This window comes from Calidris pugnax, unplaced genomic scaffold (genome assembly GCF_001431845.1).
Source record: "Calidris pugnax isolate Ruff unplaced genomic scaffold, ASM143184v1 scaffold17, whole genome shotgun sequence".
NCBI lineage: Eukaryota > Metazoa > Chordata > Aves > Charadriiformes > Scolopacidae > Calidris > Calidris pugnax.
Genome location: NW_015090794.1, coordinates 11,822,541 through 11,837,862, shown reverse-complemented (window position 1 = coordinate 11,837,862; position 15,322 = coordinate 11,822,541). Strand labels below are relative to the sequence as shown.

The 15,322-nt window shown below is 45.0% G+C and overlaps 1 protein-coding gene across 2 annotated transcripts in view; it reads right to left on the bottom strand.

The window, feature by feature from the left end:
• Positions 1-5,105: 5,105 nt before the first annotated feature.
• GSG1L (GSG1-like) overlaps positions 5,106-15,322 on the bottom strand; it is a 57,286-nt gene continuing 47,069 nt past the window's right edge. The window contains exons 5-6 of one of the 2 annotated variants that reach the window (XM_014936730.1): positions 6,444-7,049; positions 5,106-5,943 (exon numbers count right to left, since the gene is read on the bottom strand). In XM_014936730.1, coding sequence (XP_014792216.1) covers positions 5,517-5,943; positions 6,444-7,049 — 1,033 coding nt within the window. In that variant the 3' untranslated portion in view covers positions 5,106-5,516. Of the gene's footprint in view, positions 5,944-6,443; positions 7,050-14,373; positions 14,442-15,322 lie in introns of those variants that run through there. The other variant, XM_014936731.1, reaches the window with a different exon arrangement.

Below are 15,322 nucleotides of genomic sequence, written 5' to 3'. Positions count from 1 at the left end.
CTGGCCCTAGAGGAGGCAGAGGGTGGGTGCAGTGCTCTAGAGAGGAGTTTTAGATCTGGACACTGCATCTCAGAGCCATTGCAAGGGCCAGGAGGAGCCTGGTACTCAGCTGCTGCCTCCTGAGAGTGTGAGCCCAACTAAGCACTACGGACTGAACTCCTCTCCACACTGTATCCCAGTCGGTGCAGCTGGAGCTGAAACAGATCCTGGTCCAAGGCTCAGAAAGCAGGCGTGGAAGGCGTGAGGGTAGGAGAACATAAGCTGCTATTGCTGTGAGGGTTTCTCAGGGAAACGACTCTTCACCCAAGGGGATCATTGTACCTGGGAGAAGAGTTGTTTCCTGTGGTAGAGATAATGAACTGGGAGCAGTTGAGCCCTATTATCTTTTTCAGTAAGATTTCTCTTCTGCCCAATGGTAGCATAAGGTGGCTGCGGGAACAGATGTTTCTGTCTGTAACAAGCCGAGGAAAGAACTTTCATCTTGAGCTGGAGAGAGGTTTCATCTCCCATCAAAAAGGGTGAGGACTGAGGCAGCACGGGCACAGCAGCTTCTCCGAGTGCACGGGGTGGTTGGCAGGAAAATGAGTCAGCAGCACAGCGACCGGGCTGCGGCTCCGCCGGCTGTCAGCCCCGCTTGTGTGGAGCGCGCCTTAGCAAGTGTAAAACACTGATGGGTGCTGTTCCTGCCTGTTATTCATGGCCCTGTGCTCCCATTCATCAAAGATTTTCCTGGCTGCTTTCCCCAGTTACAAACCTTTTTTTTTTTTTTTTTTTTTTCCCCTCCCAAACGCCCTAAGGGTTGTCAGGAGTTAGAATAATATTAGTTATAGTTGTTCTTTTCATAAATCCACAGCATTTGTAGGCCTCTGAGCTTGCTGTATACTTTTTTTCACAATTGTTATCTATCTTTAAAGGTTTCTTTAAACTTTTTTTTTTTTTTTTTTTTTTCACCTCGCAAAAGTCAGGCCAGGTTACACAGGGCTTCAACCAGTCTGGCCTGGAAAAACTCTAGGGATGGAATCTGCACAACCTCTCTGGTTTAATACTTGTCTGTATAGGGAAAAAGTTTTTCCTTTGGCATATAATAATCTATACTTTCTCCCTCTGATTAAAGGCCTAGATCAGTGTGGATAAGACTTTTGGCATTGCAGAAAGGTCATCTCTGCTGTCGTCATCTAGCTGTATAATCATAAATTCAGTCTCCCAACTATAATTTCAGATTTGCAGATTAGCAGAAGTCTTATGATCTGCCTCTTTCCTGGTCTGCTGGAGGCACTGCTAAAAATAGAGTAAGTAGCAAAGCTACCTGAAATGGTATAAGCCTAATCAGTGGTAAAAAATTAATTTACAATGAATGTTGGTTCTGGCTTGTTTCCAAAGGAATGTTTTTGGGTGGCTTGCTATATACTGGAAACTGTTTGGTAGGGTTTAGTTGGTGAACAGATGAATCAAACTGACATTTCCATTACCAACAGGAGATCTGTCTGTGGCCAGAATTCATGGAGAAGGATGTGGGATGATAGTAAGACTCTTCATTATGTTTAATATTGTCAGAGACACGAAATAGCTCCTATTATTCATCTCTCTGGGATGGTAATGTATCTGAATATTAACACAAACGGAGAGATCTGATCAAAACCTACTGACCCAGCAAGACATTGATATGTATTTTAATCGCTCTCATTGGGGCACCGAGAAAATGTGCTGTTCACAATAAATGTGCAGGAAGCTCAGATCTGCATTTGTCAGTACAGTACTCGGGTAGATCAGTGCATGCTCTGTCCTTGTGTGTTCTGTCCAAAGTCCTTTGGGATCTCCTGGTGTCACTCTTTTTCCTGGGGGAGTTGCAGTAAGGCCCTAGGGAGATCTGCACCTTGGTCATCTGCTGGTGGTTTGAGAATAAGGGTTGGGGCACGACTTGTTGGACACTTGTTTGCCTGTCAAACTCCAAGGGGAGAAGAGGGCCCTAGGGGAGGGCTCCAGCTCATAGAAGCATACAGATAGAAGAAATGGAAAAGGGTCCCCAGAGGCAGTTTCTCCTTGGGAAGCAAAGAGTGTAGGTTTAATGTGAAAGTAAAGACAGGCTGAATTGGTGTGTGCAAGAGAAACTAGGTGTATAAATCTATAGAGAGCACATCGTGAGAAGGGATTAATGGTAATTAATAGCACCACCCAAACCCTTGTGACTCAGATTTCAGTACAGATGATGCCGACAACTAATATAAAGATGTTGACAGTTGCCTAAGTCTAGTTCTGCTGTGTTTTAAGTCATAAACCAGAAGGGCTGGTGGACTTTTTTGCAGAAAGGGTTCCCGTTATGCAGGGATATTATTAACAGTATGAAGGGGTAAGCATGAGGTCATAAAAGGTATGATTCAGTGACTGATTTTGACTGCAATTATGCATTACAAATATTAATGAGAAGTCTGAAAAATGAATTGGCAACGCATATAGATCTGACGATAGTAAAGAGCCCTCCAAAACAATGCCACAGAAACTTTGCCATTTATCTTCCTTACCCACTGATGCAGATGTAAATTAAGTTTCTACAGGCTGATTAGCCTGGGGAGAGCCCCTGTCTAGATGATGTCCCAGCACAGTGCTGCCGGGAGAAGAGAATGTCTCAGATTTTCCTGTGGTGGATCTGATCTGCACGCGATTCCAGTGCAGGCTGTTTTTGTGGCTTTGCTCGTTTTTTGTCATTCTTTTTTCTTTTCAGTTGCTGTCAGATATTTGTTGTATTGCAATGGTTCAGATTTTGCAGCACAGATTTCATTGTTTGGGTTCTTTTACCACAATACTGTCTAATCAGGGGGGTTGGACCAATTGACCTCCAGAGGCTCTCTCCAGCCTAAATTATTGTGTGATTCTATGACCTATATGGATCAGGACCCTGTGTTTAACACAACTTGGCTGCTGTAGAATCTGTTCTGCCAACTGAAACCTACCGAGCCACAGCGTGGTGAATATTAATAGGTTGCTTATTTAACGCAATCAATCAGTACAAACTACAGCTCGCCTGAGGCTGGAAAAAAGTATTCATGTCCTCACACTTCTGCCTAGACGCCTGCTCCTGGAGATGGCAGAGGGAAAGACAACCTGTGCCGTGGCTCTCAGGTCCCGGGTTACCCGCAGGGATGAATGCATAGCAGGCAGAGCGTGTCGCTTGAATAAGAGTAACGCTAATGAATCTCTGGGTCTGGGTGTGATTGAAGAATAGCAAATATAATGGCTGTAGTTAAGAAAGGAGAAGAATCATTTGGTTTGGTAGTGGGTGCTCAAGGGAAAAAATAGAGTTATATAGTTTAATGGAGAATAGATGGAACGCAACATGGATTTATAGCCTAATTTTTCACCCTGTGTCTGATTGCCTTCCCTGCCTGTCTCTATACAAGTGAAGGTGATAACATTTTGGAGAGAAGGCTTATTTGGGCCAAGCAGCAATGCAGGCACAGTGCAAATCAGTATGAATTGTCCAAGAAGAACAATGGCAGAATCTTTTTAACTGTCAGAATAATGGGACTGTGTAATTGCCTTTCTGTCTGAATAGCAGGCAGCAAGACCTAAACTCTTAAGACAGAATATGCTTGTAACAGGACACAATTCTGGCAAGCACAGGGTGCAAAAAAATAGCTTTCAGGCTCGTGTATTTAAGATATTGCTGCCTTATTTCTGTTATGCTGACTCAGTTCTGTCACCCTCCAAGAAGGTCTCTTTCTGCAGGTGTAGGCGTTCAGCCCTCGTCCTCCTCTTGCATTAGGAGTGGGTGATGATAGAAAAAATAGACTGGACACAGAAAAGCTCTTCAGAACGGTGGGAAGACTGCTGTGCTTCTCTCCCCAGCAAACCTAGGTAAGCAAAGCCAGCTTAGCTTAGGAAAGCCAAGGCTTGTAAAAGGATTAAAGGACTTGGTAATGTGTAGGAATACAAACAACAGGAATGCTTGGTAAAATGAATAGAAAATTAGTGGGTTTTTCTCCCTGTAGAAACATTGGGGAAAGTGGCTCGAGTACTGGAGATGGTCACAACGGCGCAGATAATATAGTCACTGAAGAACAAACCATCTTCACAGAGACAGAGCTGCCTTCAAGGTACAAACTCGGCAGACAAAAAGAAGGAAGCAGGGAGTCTGGACAGGGAGGCTGCAGTGGGTATGTCCTGTTGCTTTTTTCCCAGGTTCCCCGCAGCCGATCACTCGGGCTGCTGCGGCAGGTACGGCCCTGGGGACAGATGTGCTCTGGGTTTTGATGTATTTGTCATATTGAGACCTGGGAAGTGACTGTTTCCAAGAAGTGTCAATGATGCTCTGAAAGGGAGTGGCTGAACCAGTGGGGTAGGAAAGCAGTATGTTCCATTGGTACTGAGCAAAACAGCACAGGGACATCCCTCCACCCTCACCAGCTCTTTACAAAACAGGTTCCAAGGCCAGCCCTGTGAGCAGAACCTGACAGACAAACTGTTGTTCATCCATTGTGCTTTGCTGGCTCCCAGATGGGGAGGAAGGAGCCCTAGGGCCATTTTCCTTTGTGTCCTCTGTGACCAGCAGCCACCTTCCTTGGGGCAGGCTCCATAGCAGCCATCACCTTGTGAGGTCTTTGCAAGGGACCAGCCTTTCAGTGTCATTGTCACGGGAAGGCGAAGCACAGTTGCATGTGAGCTGCTCTGTCAGCTCAGTCATAGGAGATGGGGAGAGGTGGAGGTCACAGACCTCTACCTGTTTCACTGGTGGGTTGGTGATTTAGGGACATATGCATATTTTACACCCTGGCCCCCAGTTACCTGGATGGAGATCTGCTGGGTCCAAGCTGCCAACACTTGTGTCCTGGTGTTCATAGAATACAGAATGGTTTGAGTCGGAAGGGACCTTAAAGATCATCTTCTTCCAAACTCCTGCCATGGGGGGACACCTCCCACTAGACCAGGCTGCTCAAAGCCCCATCCATGTTCTTCCTGTGTACCCCGGGGTGCAGATGGGCAGGGAAGGTGGTTTGCTGCATGCCCAGCTCTCATCCCTGTGTGGTTTCAAGTTATGATTGTTAATCGATTTGATGTGCAAAGCATTTTTAGACCAAAAAAAAAAAATCAATAAAAAAGAACAGGCACAATTTTCTAACAAGTAATGTTATTTAATGAATGATATACTCTAGAAAATAGAAACTACCCAGATGCTGGTTGGTTGGTCTGTTTGGGGCTGGGAGAAGGCCCTTGCTTAGACATACGGTGCCTTCTCTGGATTCTTTTGTCAGCCTTTGTAGTTGCTGGAAACAAGGAAATGTCCATACATTGAAAGAGAACACCAAGGGGGCAATTTTTTTCTAAAAAGTGGGAATTATGCAGAATGCCTTCCCACCCCATTTCATTGGGCAAGTGGCATGAAGGGCTCAGAGCTCACCAATACCTTTACGGATGATTCACACCTAAAAGGGATAGACTCAACCAACGGTACCTACTACAGTTCAGCCCTCTAAAATCATTAGAGACTTGTCACTTTGCAGAACATCTTGTGGGCTCTGGTGTTATTGCACTTCTTTCTGGCTGCTTTTCTGCACGTGTTGTGTCTCTTCCCTCAAGGTCTGGCTGCTAATTCCAGGGAATATGCTTTTCAGAATGTCACAGTACACCGTGTACAGCTCTGGGTCCAGTTTGGGCTTGGGCAGAGACCGGGAGTTGCAGGCCTGGTCAGTGACTGAGTGCTGTAGCAAGCAGACGTCGCTGAAGAGCGCGGTTAGGATCTTGTGTGCAGCCTTGTAAGGGTCATCTTCAGACTGCACCATGGCCTTGAGCTCCGTCAGGGTGTAGCCGTTGTAACGCTTGCTGTCTTCAGCCAGGGGCTGCACAGTCTCACCAATGTGTCTCACTTTCCACTTCAAGCATTTCAGTTCTTCTTTTACATCCTCAAGTTCTTTCTCCATGGCTTGGAATTCCTTCGTGGTTACAAATCTCCTGCCAAGGAAAGAAGTGGCAGACACAGTGTGGAGTTGAGAGGAGTGCAATCAGCCCAGCTTGCCTGGGGTCGGACCGCAGAGCCTGAGGTTTGAGAAGGGAGACACCGGCCATGTCACCGAATACCATCCCCAGCTCTTATCTGTCAGGCTTCATGGCACCAGCAGAGTTTCTCTCTGCTACTACAGGGAGAGATGTGCTTTCTCCTTTGGAAGGAAATGAGGCACCTTAAAGCTGTTAGAGGAGCTGAGGTTGACAACCCGGCCCAGGGATGGTCTGTAATTGGGTCTGGAGAGCTAAATGAATGGATGGAAAATGTGGTGTTTTGCTTCTTGGATAACAGGGTTTAGTGGGAGCACTGGGTAGTTACTGGAAAACAAAGACTGGGTACGTTTAAATCATAAAAGATATTTAATTTTTTTTCATGAGGGGCTCTGAATGACCCTATACAAAGTTGAGTCATTTGAGGACTTAAACATGTGTATGGTCTGGATACATACCGTTCATGATCAGGATCTTCCAGATCTGATTCAAAACCCTTTCCTGTATTCTTTAATCCAGTTTTAGAATAGCCAGGAGACTGGGAACTGTCTTCAGGAGTCGTTGTTGCTGGAGGCCTTGTGCTTGTCCTGGTTGGGGTCGGTGTGTGATCCGATGCTGAAGCTCGTACGCTCTGTGCTGTGTGAGGACAGAAGGTGTAGGAGGAGGTTGCGTTGATCCCTGGACTGAGCGGTGAGGAGTCAGAGTATTGCTGTGGCTTGGCTGAGCTGGGGGTTAGACTGAGCCTGGGGCTGGCTGGGCGAGGTGCTGGAATAGTCCTTGCTCCCAGTGGGCTGGAACACGATATTGCTAAAATTTCCTCTCTTTGCTCAAATGGTTGAGGGTTTGGTGATTCTCCCGGGGCCAATCTAGCGATGGAGGCAATGTCCAGCAGGGTTTGATCCTGAACCATGGAGATCTGGCTGGTCGGTTCTGATGAAAGTGAAGAGCTGCTTGATATGTCACTGGAAGAGCTTGACGTAGCGAATGGGGGTATTTTCTGAGCATTATGGTCACTCCTGTTCCTCTGCGTGCTAGTGACATTTAGAGCTGGGTGTTGTGAAGCCCTAAAGAAAGATAAACACAGACTTTTTCCTCTGGACTGGGCTAAAGGCTTATAAGACAATTGTAGGCCTATTTTGGAACAATTTTAAGTCTGTTTCCCATAACTGCCTTTCCCCAGAGGCTGATATGCATCTCATGTCTGTATAAAACCCTTTGCTTCTCATGACCAAGAGCAAAGTGTTTGAGAATAAGGCACTTAAATTCAGGACCCATTCCTTCCTGGTGCCAGCTAAGCATTCGTCAGCTATCATCAGCGTGATAATCCCTGGCACATCAATGTTCACCTTCCCAAAAGTCACACAGCTCTGTGACAACCAGGGATCTGGTGCTGGGGAAGGAAAGGAAGGGAGGAAAGCTACTGGCATATTGACTGTGACAAATCCCAGTAAGAATGTGAGAGAGTAAAACCTGGCTTGCAGGTGGCCACAGCACCTGCCCTTGATCGTCCCTGCAAAGCATGAAGACCTGCCTTCACCTTAGACCCACAGGCTTTAGTCTCCTGGTAGCTCTGCACGGTTACACAGTGAATTAGGGGATGAATAAACAGGCAAGATTAAAATAGAAGGGCAGCACAGAATGACATCATTGTTCCTGTGGTGACATTACAGGACACTTCCTCTATACAGTTCAGTGTGTTAAGGACTTTTCTTTCCCCCCTCCTAAGCTGTAGGCTGTGTACAGGGCTGACTACCTATTTCAGGTGGCTGGAAATGCCAAGTGCATGGGATGACAAACCAACCCTCCTGAATATTCCTTCCTGTACTTGTCTCCTGGCTGCTGCCAGGTGGGAGAGGTCCCAGTGCTTTATTATTTTTTTTTCCTATGACTAAATTTTACTTAGTTGGACAAGACTAATAGCCAGAGAGCAAGAGGTACCCCCCTAGACCAGAATTGTCCTGATGGGTAGTGAATGCAGCTAGAAATGCCTTGACCTTGAGGGGGAGCGCTGTGCAGATCATGATTCGGGATTTCTAACAGCCAAAGGACGTGAAAAGCTTTTGGAGCAATACCAGTGACCAACTGGTATATTCATCTTTCTCTTGTGGTGGAGCAGAAAATCCTGCTCTGGATGGGTTATACGAGATGTAGTGCGTGAAGTCCCATCCTGTTAGTACCAGTGGCTTGAATTAGCTACTTAATCACTTCACCTCCCTGCACCTTTCTCAGTGTTGGATGCAATTAAATGCCCATTTTTTAAGGTCCTAAAGAGGATGCCTCACACCTAGGCTTCAGTAGGGCTAATTAAGGCCTTTGCTAGATCACAGCATAATTATCAGGTTTAAATCAAATTTAGAGGTTTTATAATTGGAAAAGCAGACAGTAGCAGAGCTACTGCATAAAACCGGAGCCAAAAAAAAAGCATTAAATGAGTTATATAAAAGGCAGGAGAGAAAACAAGAACATACATGTGTGCAGGAGTACATGTCCACAGAATTGCCTGGCTTTCATAAACTGGCTGAACAGGGGTGGAAGACAAGAATTGCCAGATAGGAGGAAAAACTTTTTCACCCTAGAGGTGTTCAAACACTGGGACAGAGGCCAAGAGAGAGTTATTGGGATCTCCATCCTCGGAGGTGTTCAGGACTCAACCGGACAAGGAACTAAGCAGCCGGATCCTAATGGACATCATGTGAGCAAGGGGCTGGGCTGGAGCCCTCCAGAGGCCCTGTCAGCCCTGTGTTATTCTGTCATTCAGTGATGCTGCCTAACTATGAAAATAACTTATTTCCCCCACAGTTTCCCTCTCTCTTTTCGCTTTTCTCCCGAGTCCCATCTCATCCGTCTCTTCCGTTGGAGCCTTCCCCTTCCATACTGATTTTATAGTGCCTGTTGCAGGAGAGTCCCTGATAAATAAGAGGGTTTTTAAAGGAACCCCAGTGTTAGTTGCAGCCCTGTGGCTCGGATGGATGGCTCCCAACAGATCCCAAAGGGCAGCACAGGCCTTTGGAAGAGCAGAGTGTGGGAGCGAGGGCAGCTGGGGCTGGGCACCTTGGTTGTGTTGGCTTTGTGAACTGAGCTGCAGTTTCTCAGTCTCTCCTAAAAACGAGGAAGGATGGCTCGTAGTGGGTTTGGTCACACTGTGGAGGTGTTCAGAAAGCTGGAATTTGGCACAGGTGAAGTTGGTTGGTCATTTCTTGCCAGAGAGCCCCAAAAATCTGGTAAACTTGTGAGGATCTTGAGCTAGAGCTTCTGGCCAAAGGAGTGCACCCCAGCATAGGTGGGTGGGGAGAGAGCTGTCTGCTGGTTCATGGGCTGCTCTGGGACCAAGAGGAGGAGTGGAAAAGGGTGATCTTTTGGTACAAAGGACACAAAATTACTGGGTATTTAAATCAGAGCCGAATCTCAGGCATTCCTTAAGCTTTGCTACAGAACCCCACATTCAGGAAATACCTTTTGCTGTAGCAAAGTGTAGGAAACTTATTCCAACAAAAGCAAACCCCAGCTTAAGGCAACTAAAATAAATGCACGTTGTAATTTTTTTTTTTTTTTTGTTAAAAATGTATGTATTTGTCCTCAAATATTTTGACCCCAGCTTAAGGCAACTAAAATAAATGCATGTTGTAATGTTTTTTTGTTGTTAAAAATATATGTATTTGTCCTCAAATATTTTACAGTGTTAAACTATCTGAACAGTAAGTGAGCAATAATCCCTACCTACATTCTGGGGGGCAGACCTATGCACAGTAACTGAAAGGCTGTTTGGGTGCACATACAACCTGAAAGACTCCACATCTTTACCAGTGTTGGACAGGGATGGATTTTTTGTGGTGTTTTGTTTTTGGGTTTAGGTTTGTTGGTTTTTTTCATAAATCCAGGATTAGCTGTAGGAGATGCAATTTAAAAGAGTGACAGAAAACATGTTTCATAACTAATCTCACTGAAATTTATATAAGAAACATTTCCAATTCACCTGTGCACTAGAGGAAACAAAAAAGCATTATAAACTTCATTTTGCTTTCCTTTTCCACCTTTTAATTTTCACTGGCTGCAGTGCTAAACATGGGACTGAATTTACTTTTATCATCAGGCTTATCTCAGAAGCAGAGGAGCCGGTTGCTTAAGAAGCAATTTGAAGCTTGTTTAAAGCAAAATGTCAGTCTAGATTTTAGCAGAGGTAAATGAGGATGGAACTGAGCCCCGTAACTTTGGAGTCTGCTCGTGGGTAAGGGTTTGCCCAAAGACAGGAGTGAAATTCCCATTGCTTTCAGTGTAGCAAGGCTGGATCCGAGATCTGTAACCATGGTGCTTTATCAGAGGGGATTTTTTTCCACCTGTTTTTATGTAGTGAATCACTATGAAGTGAATAAATTACAGGAAGAATTGCAAGACCTGGAGTCGAAATCAATGCTGACATGAAATAGGAAGGTGATTGCAGCTGTCAGGTACCTCCACGAGGAGAAACCTTGACTCAACTTTGAGCGACACTTCAAATGCGTCAAGCCCTTGTTGTCTGCCTCCCTCCAGCCCTGTGCTGCTCAGCATATAAAGCATGTTCCCCGTTGTCAGAGTGACCTTGTCTGCCGTCTGTGCCTTGCCCTCTCCAGCTGAGCTTGTGCAATAGACTTTTTGTAGCTCAAAATTTGGAGATATTTGAAAGTTGCCTGCAAATCCAGCACCGCTTTCCTTCTGTGGCACTTGCAACCAAGAAAAAACTCTGGATATTCTTGGTTTTGTGAATCATTTCCACCATGTTTTAAATGTAGAGTTCTTTCGATGATCTTGTTTGAATAGAGAAAAATGACAATATGTTTTACGGTGAAGCACTGGAGCTGGTTGCATAAATCTTACTGTAGACAGTCAGGGGTGGGAGGATGGTAGCAGAGCTGTGGGATGGACCCAGGGGAAATGCCTGCAGGGTGTTGATATGAGAATAAAATAAGTTTTTTCAAGGCCTCCTTTTTGTCAGGTGACCCTGCTAAAATGCCCACACTGCCAAAACAGTGACTATATAATTTATTTATTTTTTAATGCTGAATACATTTTTGAATAGTCTTTCCATTCTCTACAAGAAAAGCTGGTATCTTGGACCCTGGGTTGATCTGTCTGAAATGACAACCAAGGCTTTTAGCCACAGACAGCAACAATATGCTCTCCTCTGTTAGGGTCTGGTCTCTTCTGAGCTACCCATCTCCTCTTTACCCTTTGTGACATTTCTCCTGCATCTCTCTTACACCTTGTTCTACTTCTGTCACCCATATCTCTCCCATCTGCCCTGTGGGTCCCCCCCACATTGATCTGAGTAGCAGGTTCATCCTATTAACACCTAGTGGTGGGAGAAGACTGGAGGAGAGGGTGGAAGTGGCACAGACATACAAATGTCTGAAATCAGGTACCAATTGCTGTCTGGAACCTAATAACAGTGAGCATTTAGGGGTAATAAATAACTGCATAATAGCATAAAAAAAAGAAGTCCTAATGTGAAACTTTTCTTTGTATCATTTTTGTGTAGCAACTGCACAACCAGTACATCGAGGTCTCCCAGCCCTGCACATCTGAAAGAAAAAGCTGAGACCTCCAAGGTCAAAAATGACAGCAAATAGACTATTAAAAGTGTTCAGAGCTTTGCAATGGACACGCTAAGTTTGGTATGATCAAACCATGGTTGGGAATCTCAGATTATATAGGGGCCAGCGCCATATGTTTGCACAGGAAGGTGGCTTGGTCAGAGTGGAGGATGCCAATTTATAGCTAGAGCTCCCTGATGCTGTTCTTTGCCCAGCTCAGGCAAGTTTAAACCCTGTTAAAGGAAAACTATAGTTTAGTGATGGACATTAAATGGTTCAAGATAGAATTATCAGGAATGAATATTGCATTGCCCTGATCAAGATTCCTCTGGAATCAAGCTTCTGATGAAATTTATAATTTAAGGCTGCTTCTTAAAACAGATAGCTTAGTCTTGCCAACAGAGGAACCTGAGATCCTGCCCTGGTCCTGGCCTGACATAAGGCCCTTAGTCTTGCCAACAGAGGAACCTGAGATCCTGGCCTGGTATAAGGCCCTGTGCTACCTGTGCTCTCACAGTGCTCCTGGGCTGCTTGCAAACCTTTAATATTTTCTCTTCTGAAATCATCTGGCCAGTCAGTGATTGTCTTCTATGATTGCTTGGTGTCGTTCCTTTATTTAAAGTTTTTACTTCAGCAGCACTCCCCAAAAATCCCTGCCTCTCAACAAGGACCACGTTCCCTGTTTTGTCTTTGTGGAAGGACAGAAAAAATCATGGTGTCCAAGGATGAGTGAATATTCCTTACATGCTCTTTGGTTCAAATTAGAGCAGCCTCAGAGCATTTCTAGGGGAGGGCAGCTGACAAGTCCTCCAGGGAATGACATGCTGGTTGAAGTGAGCAGCAGGAATAACTTCTGGTGATGATATGTCCTTCTCTCGTTCCTTTATTTAAAGTTTTTACTTCAGCAGCACTCCCCAAAAATCCCTGCCTCTCAACAAGGACCACGTTCCCTGTTTTGTCTTTGTGGAAGGACAGAAAAAATCATGGTGTCCAAGGATGAGTGAATATTCCTTACATGCTCTTTGGTTCAAATTAGAGCAGCCTCAGAGCATTTCTAGGGGAGGGCAGCTGACAAGTCCTCCAGGGAATGACATGCTGGTTGAAGTGAGCAGCAGGAATAACTTCTGGTGATATGTCCTTCTGTCCTACTGGTACAGGAGTGCCTTTTTGGGAAGGGTTCAAAAAGGACTCAGAACAACTCAGTTCTCTGCTGGCCATGAGCCCAGTGCACGGGTAACGAGACAAAGGAAAGTGGGAGTGAATGAAGTTAGGAACAAGGTTAAGGAGAATCCTCTGGTCAGGTACAGGCCAGCTATGGCTTGGTGAGGCTTGTTCCAGGAACAAGACTTTCATCTGAAGGTCATGAGGCTTTGTGCCATCCTGAACAGCAGTAACTAATGGTGTTTCCTCCCTAATAAGCATGAATAATAAAGATTCTGAAGCTTAAGTTGGATTCATAAGTAAACTGTGAACTGAGAGCAGAACTTCATTTGTTATTTTATTAATATTGATCTGATTTCATTATAGTAGGTAACTGATGTGAAGCTGAAACTGATGTAATATTGAGGCACAGCCACTGTTCTTTAACCTGAGCCCGGACTTCTCGTTTGCAGTTTGCCTTCACAGCGGTGCCAGCACCTCTGGAGGTAAGCTCTGTGTCCCTTACATGGAAGTACTGGGGCAGGGCTGGGCGTAGGACCAATAGAGCCTTGTTGCTATTCCTTGGAACACCTAATGTCAAGAATTGTTATTTGTTCCTTGGAAAAAAGGCCTTTGGACAGTCTTCATAACAAAATAAGCATGTCTGAGCGGTCGCCAGTAGCTTGGCAGGCAGGGAATTTTCTTGGGAAATATGGCCCAGATCAATTTTGTACTAATAGACATTTTCAGGCCTTTTCAGTGAAAACATTCATTTCAGTGAAAACAAAGGATGTGGCTCTGCCTGTGGAAAGGTCCGTAACTGACATAACATTTTCAAGGAGCAGGAGTTAACAAGTGAGGTGATGACAACCTGAGCTAGAGAGCAGTGCTCACACTCTCGTGCCTGTGGGGAGGCCACCTGCAGTGACACGGGACTGGAGAGCTGTTCCAGCAGGTCTGATGAGGGGTCAGGACCCTCAGTTCTTAGGATTATGGATACCAGGTTTCCATGAGGATGTGGCCGAGATGTGCATCTTGGCATGACAGAGGCAGCAAAATGCTGTGAGGTTTCCAAATGTTAATAGCGCAGAGTCAGCAAGTCCCTTTCCCAAGTCTCCCACCTGCTGAATGAGGAATCACTTGCTTTCTTTGCAAGGAAATAGATGCATGAAACTGCACAACCACTTTCCCCCAACTGATTCCCATAGCTTAAAGTAAGATTTTTTGCAAACGCTGAATAAAAGCATAGCAATTTTCTGAGTAAGTGCAAGAAATGGCATTAATTATACTAATGTTATTGTCTACCAAAGCTGCTTTCAATCTTTTTTATATTCAATAGCATGCATCATCATGAATTGGTGATAAATATAGATGAAAAAAGGTAGTGATAATGAAAGTTATACAGGTGTAAATTAGAGCATATTTTTAAACTACTATGAAGTCACAGCTTCTTGAGATAACATAAAATTATAGGATATGTGCACATCCTAAATTGAATCCTGGAGAATTTGGTGCTGTTCATATGCTAGCTGATTACCATTTGGGCAATGCTGACTGGGAAAGTTAAAAACCTCTATTTAAATAACTTCCTACTCCAAACCTTATTCTTAACCCCGAGGAGCCAGCGTGGGGACGGTACAAGCCATTGTGCATCGGACATATTCGAGCCATGGTCACTTACTATTTGGGGAGCAGCTATGGAGGCACTGTAACCTCAGGTCCCCAGCCTCAGCCCTCTCCTCCTCAGTCCTGGAAAAGAGAATATAGAAGTAGCACCTTTAACAGAAACAAAGGCTGCTCCCAAATGTACAGAAATGGAAGGGTCAAAATCAATAAGAGTACAACATACCTGGGCTCCTCCATCTATAGCCAGCCAGGCCCATTATGGAGATCGTAATGGTCTCGGGAAGGACTTGGTTCCTTTGGCTTTGCCCCTCTCGGGGGAAAGCTCATGTAAAGAGGCCATGGGGAATAGAAATGAGGGGCTCAGGGCTGCGTCTCTCCCGCTCTTTCACTCTTCAGGATGAATCTAAGCGTCGGGGACTAACAGCATTGTACAGTACGTGTGTGTTGGAAGTGGGTGTGTTGCTAGTGCTACACCATTTAAGTGCCAGTCCGTGTAATTTTCCAGAAGGAACAGCTCTGCAGATAAACCTTCCTGTGTTGCAGAATAAAGTACAGAATAAATCCAAGGCAGAACGTTACACTCACCCCTGTGTGCTAATGAAAGGTGAATGGTCAGGTTGGCAATTCTTATTGAAGTCCATATGAAAAGATACTGACTCTGTCAGTGGGAGGTGCGGTAGGCGAGGAGCTTAAAGCCTGTTCAGGTGACCAAAGAGGAAATCTGAGCAAAAGGTTGGCATGTCTTTGGGAAGCATTGGTATGATCTGCACGACATCTGATACGAGTACAATGGAGTTAGAGATAGCAAGCTGTGAGTAAGATACATCAAAGAAATGTACAAAAAAGGAAACAATAGCGTATGTGAATGGTGATTTGAAAAGTTCTGATTCTTGTAGTGTTGGGAATAGTCCTGATTTATTATCTCTGCAATAGCTTTGGTCCTGCCGTCTCTTTCAAACTGCTCCTAGCACTTCAAAACTGCATTTTCTGTTCCTGCAGAGACA